The 13,090-nt window shown below is 38.2% G+C and overlaps 1 protein-coding gene across 4 annotated transcripts in view; it reads right to left on the reverse strand.

The window, feature by feature from the left end:
• The window catches only part of LOC107675840 (forkhead box protein P4-like), a 143,996-nt gene that overhangs the window by 6,273 nt on the left and 124,633 nt on the right, over window positions 1–13,090 (reverse strand). For 3 of the 4 annotated variants that reach the window (XM_016470316.1, XM_016470314.1, XM_016470315.1), the window contains exons 11-16: window positions 11,481–11,564; window positions 8,659–8,860; window positions 8,471–8,547; window positions 8,062–8,163; window positions 1,769–1,890; window positions 408–474 (exon numbers count right to left, since the gene is read on the reverse strand). In XM_016470316.1, coding sequence (XP_016325802.1) covers window positions 408–474; window positions 1,769–1,890; window positions 8,062–8,163; window positions 8,471–8,547; window positions 8,659–8,860; window positions 11,481–11,564 — 654 coding nt within the window. The remainder of the gene's footprint in view (window positions 1–407; window positions 475–1,768; window positions 1,891–8,061; window positions 8,164–8,470; window positions 8,548–8,658; window positions 8,861–11,480; window positions 11,565–13,090) is intronic. The other variant, XM_016470317.1, reaches the window with a different exon arrangement.

Here is a 13,090-nt window from a genome sequence, read left to right on the forward strand (position 1 = left end):
AGGCTACATACTTTCTATCAAAGTTTCTAACATTATCAAGCTGAATTTGTTCTGACACAGTTTAACTCTGAGTTCTTGTCATATTTTATTACCATTTTCTAAACTATAGCGAATAAACTGTGATAATGTGAGAAATGCTGAAGGTGTCTGAATAAATTTTGGTTTGACTGTATCTATTTGATAAATGAAGTTAACCAACTAATATACATACTTTTTGGTGTCTGTACCCAATATTTAAAAAATGTACAAATGCAATAAAAATATTGGTATCGGTACTCGGTATCGGCAAGTACCAAAAATAAAAGTATCGGTATCGGGCGAGTACTGGAAAAAGTGGTATCGGTGCATCCCTAGTATGAATGCATAAAGGTGTCGATTTGATGTACTGAAGGCACACACGTACTCACCTGATAGCTGGCATTCAGGGAGCCAAATCCCAGCCCAGTAATCATATTCTTCACGAGAGTGGGACTTCTGAGAAGGAGAAGAAAGAGAGAGGGTGATTAAGTACATGTGTGGATTACAACAAAACACATCTGACCAAAGCGTGTGTTAAAAAACACTCCCAAACCCGTGAAAAATGCTGAGGCACTATTCTATTTACAAGAGATAAATAGAAAAGTTAAACAATGGAGAGTAACATGCATTCTGACACAGCATATAGTGCACACACACTACTGTTTGTTCACTTTTGTGTCTGTGTGCTACAGGGCTGAAATCTGGCACGCAGGCCGTCGGCTGGGTAATTTGCCGTTGTCTCTCTGGCAGAGCTTGAGACGCTGTGTAACATCTGTTTGTACAAATGCAAGCAGGCATGCTTTTCTGCAGTGCATCTGCTCACAATGTACCCTAAACAGTGTAGACACAGATGGAAAAAATACACAGGCGCACACACACACACACACACACACACACACACGTACTGCCAAACACAAGGAGGCGAGGCACAAAAGAGACCTTTGTGCTTTTGACTAGAGAGTCAGTAATAGGGTAATGATGGGAAGCCCATTAAGGTAATCATACATGCCAATAATGATTATAGCCCCGCTTACAGAGCAGACCTACAAGCTTACACTTTTGCTACAGGAATAAAGCCTGTTTTTGGGACTTCCACTCAATAAAAAGTCTTCACTTAAAGAGTGCTGTTTTAATCCAGAATTTCACAGGTTATTGTGACTAGTATGATTTCAGACAGGCTAATTTTTTCAGTCTGTAAAGCTACAGGAGGTTTCAGCAGGCATTCTTAAGGAAGCCAAGAGTGGTAGCACAACTATTTTGACATCAGTGATATCAATATTGTATCGTATTGTATATAAATCATTTTCTTTCTTCTTAATTTACTGTAAAGTGTTTCATTTTAATGTTTTTTGGCATTATTTTAGTGTCATGTGTGTTCCCAATTGTCTTTGTGTGTACAGTATGACCCTGTGCACCATCTATATACAACTATTGGTCATGTTGTGTGGACAGGCCTCTTACTCTGATTAGAGGTATATTGACATTATATCACATAATGAAATATAAGAATCTCGTTATTGTCTTGTTTTTTTTTTACTACTGTAAATTTCTGGCAAACACAGCTGCCAGTTTTTACCATAAATGTAATAGGATTAGATTCAGAAGGCTTTGAACATGGTGCATGAGTCGTATAGACCTTTTTATGTTACTTTTATGATAATTTTGGAGACAACAGCATTTTTTGGAGCAACAAGAACTTAATTTTTGGGTGAACAATCCCTTTAAAGATGACCAATCTGAGTCTACGTACCCGGTCATCTTTGGTGGTCTCCTCTTTTGGTATTCCACTTCGTCCACGGTCCAAACAGCACCCTTGACGTTCTCGACCCGCACAAAGCACTTGTGCAGACTCAGGTTATGGCGCACAGCATTCTGGGTAATAGTGACGGGACATACAGAGAAGACAGAGAGCAAAAAGAAGCCAGTCAGTCTCTCGTTCCAGCCACGACTCGACACCGTAGGTATCTTAAGCAGAATCGCGACCGCGTCGCTGTCATTGCTGGAAATGCAATTATATCAAGGTCTGATATAAACAGCCTTTAATAATGCCATAAATCTTATACCTGCTTTCTAATTAAAAGAGTGCATGTAATGATGAGCACAAAAGATTGCACGGCTCAGAGAGAGACGTGTCGACTGAGCGTATCTCTCCATCTCGAACCCGTCCCCCTCCCACCCGCACCATCTCACAGACACACACAACCAATTAAGTGCACATTCAACTGAGGGGATGTGACAATGTGGTGCCACACCATCATAACAGTGGGAGTTTGAAAAAAAAAAAAACTCCATCTTTGAACGCAAAAAAATAAGAAACGATGCACACTATCCCCCCTCCACCATCAGCAAACCCACCCCCTGCTTTTTTTATTTTAAAATTTCACTAATCAGCCACTATCTAGAATAACACCCCCAAGGGAGACCCCTTCCTTTTCATCTGCTATTTGTAGTTTGTTCATGCCCAATTTCATTACCAATTTTAATTCGTGTATAATTAAATCCTGTGTATTTTTTCTGACGCACTTTTTTTTTTTCCTGAATCCATGAGGAAGGGACTGCTGGAATCACTCCTAACCATAATTACAAGTGCCATAATCAGGCGAGGCCTCCCTCCTTTGAATAAATTTCCCCGTGCAGGAGCGTTGATGCTTAGTTTTGCAAATGAGTATGACCCCAATTTCAGCCTGCCACCTCACCGATTTTATTTGCATTCCCATCCGTGATGAAAGACTAATTCTCCCAGTTAAAACATTAGCAGCAATTTAAAGAGGGTCAGCCTCTGCAGACATAAACAAAATGCCCGCCTGGCTGTGTGTGTGTGTGTGTGTGAATGAGTGACTGTAGGGGTGGTGGCTATATCAGAAAGATGGCACGCTTGATGCGGATGTCAAACTGGCCTCGGTTCCTTTGCTGACAGCATCCACATGAAGAGGGACGACACTACGGCCACCATTTTATCCTAGAAATGAACTACGGCAGTGAATGTACTGCACTGTTTGAAACTGCGTTCACAACCTGTTTTACATCTGCAATTTCTGAGTGAAACTGGATATTCAGGTTATTCGTTTTTTTTAAATATCACAAAAGGCTATTTCACTGCTGAATCGCTCATAGGACCGGGGACTTGCATTAAGAAAGTAAATATGAGTCAACTTCAGGCACAGTGGGCTTAAAAACTACACAGCTTACCAAGGACACCAAGACACTCAATCTAGATACTTGTGGCCTTATACAAAAGAAAGTAGCAACATACAAGCATAATGAAATGCTTCCTGCAGACACCAGCATAAATCCTCCACTGAGGAGGAGAGTATGTGAACAAAAATCAGCTTTTAACATTCCTTACAAGAACAAGGCCTAGAGAAATGATCAGTGTGGGTTACAAATATTCCCCACTTTATATACACGATCATTAGTTAAACTACTACTGTGAAATTCAGAAAAGCAATGGGGAAGTTAATGAAAGACTGAATTATATAAACTGCTGACAGACACTGCTACGTAACATCTCCATAAGCCCAAAAAAAAAAATAAAATGCAGGAGGTGTGTGTGCTGAGAAATCTAGAGAAATTTAGAGCTGGGTCATTCTATGAAACAGATGTCTTTTCCTGATTGATAATAAAGTACTTAAACCTTCTTTGAGACAAAACATTTATTGAGGGGTTAATAAATTGCATTAATAGAAGAGTTCATTACTTTAAAAAAGGATAAAATCAAGGTTGATACAAAATACATATTGCATTATATATACACTACCATTCAAAAGTTTGGAATTTACTTTTTATTCAGCAAGGATGCATTAAATTGATCAACAGTAACAGTAAAGACAATTATGATTTTACAAAATACTATCATTTCAAATGAACACTGTTCTTTTGAACTTTCTATTTATCAAAAAATCCTGGAAAGAAATATCTCATGGTTTCAACAAAAATATTAAGCAGCACAATTGTTTTTAACATTGATAATGATAAGAAATGTTTCTTGAGCAGCAAATCAGCATATTAGAATGATTTCTGAAGGACCATGTGACACAGAAGACTGGAGTAATGATGCTGAAAATTTAATTTAAATTTTTCGGTGCCATCACAGGATTAAATTACATTTTAAAATATTAAAAAACAACAACGAAAACAAAATACATTTGGTTTTCATCAAAATTAATTTGTATTTGCTAATAAGCAAGGAGATGTTGTAGAAAAAAATTGTATAGTAACACAGTTACTAAAAGTTAGCATCAGCTCTTCATTGTTAAATTAATTTTTACATATATGCCTATGAGGGACACAAATAGCAGCGGTTTTGCAGAATGACCCAGCTGGTGTCCATCTTATGAATAAAAGCCGCCCTCTAACTGATCAATGACTTCCCCTACTCTCTGGACCTGACTTTTCATGAAATATAGATGGCCATTAAGAGCACCGGAGAGCATGCATCTCCATTTCTATATTTAATACCGGGCCAAATGACTGGCTAGAGAGGAAGACGAGTGAGAATGTGCAGTTATTAAAATAAAAAGAAGAGAGAGAGTGTGAAAAGGTACTATAGGAGGGAAAAAAAGATCTGGCTCTGGTTGAGGAGGAAAAGAAGACGGATCCATTAATTGTTAAATTTCATAAAAATGAAATTAGTTATTAAAGATATTCCTGCCACTTTCACCTCCTTCCCCTCAACTCTCACTGGCTAAGCTCACTAACTGCTCCTGGGTGCCGCTGCGGTTCAAGACTATTAGCCCGCTGTTCTGTCTCGATGCCCTCAGCCTCCTTGGGTCCCTCTCTCACCTCACCTTCTCTGTTTCTCTCCCTACTTTCTCCCCTCCAGAGGCTCAGGCACACAAATGAGCCTTGGGCCAGTGTTGGCTGAATGTGGGGCAGCACCTCCTCAGCCCAGGCTCCAGGCTATAGGCCATGTGAATGCCTAATGAGGAGACTGACTGACAGGAAGCGAGCTACTCTTCACGGTGTCCGTTTCCTCTCTGGCCTGACAGCACCTTTCCAAGCTCCTAGTCCACAGGGAGAGGGGGAGGGTGGGAGGTGCTGGGAAGGGAGGGATGTATTAGCACATCTTTCTGAGGGGTGAACTAATGGCTAAGCAGGGTGATGGGGAGATGGTCCGCTAAATGGGACGGTTACATGGTCGGCCCAGGTCTTTAATGACCACTCTGCTCTTCACTTTGGACAGAAAAAGAGAGAGAGAGAGAGAGAGAGAGAGAGAGAGAGAGAGAGAGAGAGAGAGAGAGGGGGGTCGGGGGAAAAAGAGAGAGAGAGAGAGAGAGAGAGAGAGAGAGAGAGAGAGAGAGAGAGAGAGAGAGAGAGAGAGAGAGAGAGAGAGAGAGAGAGAGAGAGAGAGAGAGAGAGAGAGAGAGAGAGAGAGAGAGAGAGAGAGAGAGAGAGAGAGAGAGAGAGAGAGAGAGAAAGGGGGGACTGGAGGCAAAATTTCATAAAGGTAAGTTTAGATAAAAACTTAACATGGTTAAGTTAGACTTATGATTATGATGATGTAATAATATTTCAATAATAATAATTACAATATCATAAAAGTAATTTTATATTACTATTAAATTTGAGTATTTTAGTTCTATGATGATGATGATTATTATTATTATTATTATTAGCCGCAGCATCATTACTACTACTAATTAATAATATTACTTATTAAATTGTCAAGGTATAAAGGTATGTTTAGATAAAGTTAAACAAACAAACATGTTAAACTTGTAACATAAACATAAACATGTAAACCAAGTTTTATTTTTATTACATATTATATTTTTTTTGTAAAAATAATTGTACTTATTAATATTTAATGTTTTTTTAATAATTTATAATATGTAGAATATTAACCATATGTATTATTACTATTATTAGCAGAATCCTTACTACTACTAATTAATAATATTTCTTATTAAAATGTCAAGGAATAAAGGTACGTTTAGATAATTAAAAAGGTTAAACATAAACATGTTAAACTTGTAACAAACATAAACATGTAAACCAAGTTAAACATGGTTGAGTAATTTTTTTTATTGTTATTATTATTAAGTTTCAATTGTTATTTTATTATATAATATAATATTTTGTAATAATATTTGTATTTATTAATATTTAATATTTTGTATTATTTATAGTATGTAGAATATTAATAATATTTATTATTATTATTTATTCCTTTTTCCCCTATTAGTCTTAAATTATACATCTTTTCGGTTTAACTTCTGTTTTTTAAATGTGCTTTATAAATAAAGTTTGACTTGACTTGAAGTGTTATCTTTATATTATTATGAGATTACAATGTGCACACGCAACACGTCTAGTATCAGCTAGCCTTGGGTGACATGAAACCGAGAGTCATGCGGTTAAAGCAGCTGACTGGACATCAAAGCTTAGGGTTCGAAAACACACAGGTGGACGAGGGAAGAGGGATGACAGCAGCTGGTTCATAGGGACTAGGTACTGTGCTCAGGGGAGAGCTGCGCTCCTGTGGTGGGATCCAGTGGAGTGTTGCATGTCGGAGCTGGTCAGGAGATGCAGAGCTGATACAGAACTGGCTGCGGACCAGTGGGGCGCATGCTAATCAACCGGTACAAATTAAACTGTCTGATAAGGGTTACAACGCTACGTGCCCATGGACTGATAAAACACAGACTGTGTTGGTATATGCATACACATGCACGCACAGCAGGCAGCAATTTGACTATGCAAAGACTGATTTATGCATCACTGAATTTAGGGGGGTCTTTTGACACTTTTTAGTGAAAGTTATAGCATATAGTGCAAAGGAAACGGACTTGAATGAGTCAGACTTGAACTTCCTGCTCCCACCTACCAAACACCATTAGGCAGGCCGACGCCACATAACACAATCAAAACAATAAGGAGAGCACATCAGGACACCAAAAAAACTAAGAAAAACAGATCTGGGAATGGCCAGGTCGTAACTTGGCTGTCTGTGTGATGCCAGGCGCCATTAATAACCTCAATGTTATTGGAGCTCTACAGAAGGCCGTATCTCTGTTGTACCCGCTGTACCCCTTGGCAAGAAGGGAGGATTTATTGTTGTTTGGGTCGTGTTGAACAATGGGCTGCGTCTGTTGCTCTGTTTTTATCTCTGAGAGACTTATAAAAGAAGGAGCCCTTCTGCCTCATTGCCAGGAGGCAAGCATGGACTAGCCAGAGCTTCTAAACATTGTGACCGCTGTAGACTGGCAGTTTCCTAGAACTTAGGGTACAGAGGCCGGTTGCGATGATGTTAGATAAAAGTAAAACATTCACAAAGCTATCCAAACAGAGTTTACTGGCAAAACTTTGTGAAATGTTTAAATACTTGAATGAACTGTTCAGTATTTAACAACAAAAATGTATGTATATAAAAACTAAACAAAAAAGTCTAACACAAATCATAAAAATGAAAAACATCAAATAACTGCAGAACAATATTTCATTCTTAGTTCAAAGGAGTTACATTTACTGTTTTTGGAGGTCAAAAATTGGCTTTAGTGGTGCAAAACCACGGGTCAGGGTTAAGCTGGTTAGCAAATGTCTATGAAAAATGTCTTGATTTTTGCAAGCAATATATAAATAATGAAATTTACACTACCATTCAAAAGTAAAAGTTTATTTGTTTGTTTTTCTCTCTTATGCTCAAGAAGGCTTTTTTTTAAATCAAAAATACATGCTCAAGATATTAAACCGCATTAAAAAAACATCTGTACTGTGATACATTTTTTTCCAAGATTATTTGATAAATATAAAGTTCAAAAGAACTGATTTTTGCAATAAAAATCTTTTGTAATTTTATAATTGTCTTTACTGTCACTTTTGATCAATTGAATGCATCCTTGCTGAATAAAAGTATTAATATCTTTAAAAAAATATTACTGAGCAAAACTTTTCAACGTTAGTGTGTATAATACTTCAGGTGGTTCCTGTGTTAGTCAAGCACCTGCCATCGCGATGAATAGGAATGCTAACAAGTATTACTTCAAGTATTATAGACGTCTATGGTGCAAAATGTATTGACTTTTTCACTTAACAGGACATTACCTTCCATGTTGCCGTGTTTCTCCTGAAATAGGCGAACATTCGTGTAAACCAGTTATAGATCTCGTTTAGAGTCAGCTGTCGGTCAGGGGCTTCCAGAATGGCCTGGTTGAATAAAGCCGAGAGAGAGCGGAAGAGAGAAAGTGAGCAAGTGTCAAGAGGTGATTCAAATGGCTGCTATTAGTGAGACATTAGCTGATGGACTGTTTCCAGACGGGCAGGTAGTGCATTATGGATAGTGCTGTGCGTTTCAGCATGACTGACACTGAGCTAAGAGATGCGCATAAATCCTTAGTTACCAGCACACACCTTTGAACTTCACTCAAGTGTACTGGAGCAAGAGCGGACAGTCCAGATCTCTACATCACACACACACACACACACACACACACACACACACACGCTGACTTACGTGTCGTATGAGGGAGGCGTAGGTGAATGGAGGCCTGACATCAGCGTTTTTGTAGAATTCACAATTCTGTGCAAGTTCTGTAACAGACAGACACAAAATCAGCCATAATTATTTCATACATATTTCAGTGTTGTAGAAGTCAATATGTAGAGTATGATGAGTTAGATTTTGCATGGAGGGACACTGACCTGAAGCGATGGGGGTGCAGAACTTGTCGGAGTTGCGCCGACGGATGGGCCCGACTCCGTGCAGGCTGGAGGAGCTGATGACGGAGGGTCCCTGCCTCATGGGGGTGATGGGAGTTGCGGCAGAGGTGGGGGGATGAGGCAAGCCCTCAGGAAACCCCTCACTTTCTCTTTTTGACAGCAGCACACTAGAGGCCAGGTTCAACTAGGTGAGAGGGAACAAAATTGAAAACATATTTACAATAAAAATGACCAATCAAAATTAGTTTGAGGTCGCTAAGATTTTATAAATGTTCTCAAGAAGTCTCTTATGCTCACTAAAGAGTAAAAAATAAGAGTAAAAACAGTAATATTGTGAAATATTATTACAATTTAAAATATTTTTTTCTATTTTAATATATTTCAAAATGTAATTTATTTCTGTGATGGCGAAGCTGAATTTTTAGAGTCACATGATCATTCAGAATTAATTCTGATAAGCTAAATTGGTGCTAAAAACAGTTAAAAACAGATGTGCTGCTTTATATTTTTGTGAAAACCATGACACATTTTTTTTTTCAGGATTCTTTGATAGAAGGTTCAAAAGAACAGCATTTATTTGATATAGAAATCTTTTGTAACATTATAAACGAGACATACACAGCATCGAAATTCACTCAAAATATCTAAATATTTATTATCCAATTGCAAGAATGTTGGTATTACTTATAATAATAATATTTATTTCATAGTTTAAAATACATATTATAAATACAATATTTATTATATTTATTATAATATGTAATATTTGAATAAACATCTTATTGTAAATAATATACAATAAATAATAATGCTATATTTAAAACAATATTTGTAATATTTGTAGTATATATATGTAACGTGTCAAATTTCATAAAATTATAAGGTTCTTTATGTGTATAATGCAGGTAATTGTTGGGAAAAATCATTAAAACTTAAAAGTATGTTTTATGTTCAGGAAGAGGAAATATTGTATTGCACTTGGTACATAATATTAAATGTTTACTTCTATTAGCTTGTTTTTTTTTTGCTTACAAAAACATACATTCATATGTACATACATAATACCAGAAATAGCACAAAACAATGACAGCGCAAAACATAAATTATTTTCTCCCTCTATTTGGCACACGTTAAGTCTCAGCGCAGCCTCAATTCTAATTCACATCATCTTTGTGGTGTACATTAATCTCCAGCATTGCAATTACCAACCAGGAAATAAAATCATCTTCAAATTGTCATTGGTCTCCTGCTGTGAGATACATCCTGCGATCCTTGCCAGCACATCCATGCCAAAAGCAGTTGGCACAGTGACTCCATTATAAGATGATCCCGTTCACCCGGTGAAATTCAAACAAAGCACCCCACAAATCATGTTTCTCAGATACAAGCGGGCACGCGCACACACAAACGAGGCTCCTCGGTGACACAATGTCTGCAATTAAAGCCACACAGGAGGAGCAAAAACAAAGCGATACATGGTAGGAGGGGGTAAAACAACAATCTGGCAACAAACGACGCTTGCGGTTACCCGCTCTCATTGTGGCCCTGCTCTGCCCAATTAGCTTCGGCGGGCAAGGAGTACTAGGAAACAGCTTTCCCTATCGCTCAGGGAGTCTTTTTCAGGGTTGCTTGTTTTGCTCTAATTAAAACCATCATGTGCACGTGTGAGCAGCGAGAGATAGAGCGAGCGAGAGGAGGGGCGGGCGTAGCGGGGTTGAAGCTAATATGGCGAATTAAACAGCGCCAGCCCTCTATTCTCTCCATTCTCATTGCTACAGGAGCCAACCTGGCCCATCTCCAGTAATTAGGAGAGCAAAATAGTTTAACAGGTACTTAATTAACGCTGCAGCCACGCCAGTTTGCTGTGCCAAACACCCAACGATCTTAATAGCGGTCAATGCCACACACGGGTTTGTGCTAAGCTCCCTTACCACTTAATGCTAATTCTTTCTCTTGATCACACTCACAATTATCATTTTGTCATTCTCTCTCTCCCTCATTTCGTCTAGGTTGCTCGGCCCGGCCCAGTCACTGTTTCCCATTACCGTCTAATGGCAGCTGATCTGTAGAATTTGTCTCCAAACAGGAGACGTGGCCTACTTTCGTCCTCCGCCTTCATTTATATCCCCTCAAATTAAGACACTCCACTTCTAATTGACAATTAATTTCAACATCTTCGTATTTTAATAAGACTCCTCATCAATCTCAGCATGAAATATTCATTAGATTCCTAATAATTGCACAGGCAGCTGGTGGCTTGAGGGAGAAACGCATTGTGATGGCTGCGGATGAAGCAGCAATGTGGAATATCTAGTAAGTCTAGCCCAAAACACTCACTTTCATTTACACTGTGGCATAAATACAAGCATCTTTAAGTACACAAACACTCCTCTAAAGTGGATTGGAGGAAAACAGACCAGCTGCTACGAAGAGAACTCGATCTATAAGAATCCATCATCACACTTGAGTTGAAGGTGCTTAATGGCTTGCTTGAATAAGTGATTTATTACTTTTGTAAAGCGCAAGGATAAGTTGAACAGGTAAACGTATGAGTCTGCATTGAGACTATAGAGTTTAGCTGCTCTCTAGGAATACAATCCAAGCACACACACAGAGATAATGGCAGATAAGAAACCAGAACTTCCTCCGTTCGCCAACAGAGAGTGCTCTTTAGTGCCTCACACAGTTGATTTATTGATCACACAGTGCCGAACAGTTACTTCTCATGCAAAAAATACAGAAAGACACACAATCAAAACAGGAAGTAAGAATGAGATGGTAGAAGTTGAAAGTTATGAACTTACAGGTTGGTTGAAAGGCTTTGGCTCAGATGGACGCATGTGCAGGTGGGTCATCATTGCCTGCAGACGCTCACTCTCTTTGGCCAGCTAGAGAACACACATATACACACATTTAATAAAAAAAAAAGCTGTTTTCTTACATAAAGCAAATATGTAAAGGTAAAATGTTTATATTTTTCATGTTTCCAGCTTAATATGCTATGACAACTATAAGTAAGCCATTTGTAGGTTGATTTTTCCAAAAATGTAATATTCTGAGGTGCCATCAAAACATCCAACCAACCTACCTAACACAGCAATACCCTTATTGCTAATAATATAATAAATAATAATATAAAAATAAAAAAATATTATACCAAAATACATTTGTTACTTTACATTTGTTACAATATTAATAAATGTATTATACTAATGTAAAAAAATAAACATTAAATGTGTAAAAATATCTATAAATGAAAAAATAATACAATACAATAAAAAAATTATTGTAGAGCTTTTAATGAAACATTTTCTTAACTTTATAATACCTAAAAATATTGTGTCTCATTTTCCTTAATTTGTGTATGCTGTTTTGTACTATTACTGTTTACACTGTTTTTGTTGTACTAAAGCTTTGGCAGCACAAGTGTACAATTATTTGTAATGCCAATACAGCACATTAAAAACCGAGTGTCGTCATAGAGTATGGCGCTCTTGTGGGCGCCGTGGAGGGGAGGAGAGAGTGACTTTAGATATTCTCTTGTGAGGATAATTTTGCATTCTGCCTGTTAACTGAGTCAGCTCACAGGGATGTTGACATGCCGTTTCACAGCTCTTGATACCTCCGGGAGAAAACATCTCTCTCACCATTCTTCTTCCCCTCTCCCTCTTTCTCTCGATTGCTGCGTCTCATTCAGAGACACTTGCCCTGTAACCACACTCGTCCTCGTTTGACATTCCTACTGCCATTTAGAGGAAATGTGGAGGCAGCCAGCCCCTCTTAATCAGGGGGCGACACACTGAACGCTCCAAGACTGCCACCATACACTTTAGTGGCACTAAAAGTGCTATTTCTCACACGGAAAAAACATGTTGCATTTTACTGCTCATTGGAGACTGTAAATTAAAATAAAAAAATATTCTAAAAATAATCTTCTGAAAATTTGAGTCAGGAAAATGTGGTTACTACGGCATTTATAGGCTTGCTAAGGTATTATGTATGGTTGCTGGTAGTGCTGGGCGGTATACCGGTTCATACCGAATACCGGTGTTTATTTTTGTTATGATATGAATTTTTTAAATACCGCAATACCGGTGTATGTCGCTTAAACAACGTTCGGAACGCGACACTGTTTGAAAGGGGTCCCTTTTCACTGTTGCACTGTGGTGAGCGAACAGCTGTATGTGTTACTAAAGCGTGAAAGTTCCGAAACTGAAGCTGTAGAACTAATAGAACGTGATGACACAGAAGAACTCATCCACAATATCCCACATTGACCGCCACAAATATCCACGCCCCCTGCCATCAGCTCCCGCGTCTCACACACACGAGCACGACTTTAGCACTAGATTTAGCAACTTTCAGACCCTTTTAGCGGCTTTTTTCCATAGAATATTCATACTGACAAACCTAG

Source organism: Sinocyclocheilus anshuiensis, unplaced genomic scaffold (genome assembly GCF_001515605.1).
Source record: "Sinocyclocheilus anshuiensis isolate Anshui unplaced genomic scaffold, SAMN03320099.WGS_v1.1 scaffold1640, whole genome shotgun sequence".
NCBI classification, from domain to species: Eukaryota; Metazoa; Chordata; class Actinopteri; order Cypriniformes; family Cyprinidae; genus Sinocyclocheilus; species Sinocyclocheilus anshuiensis.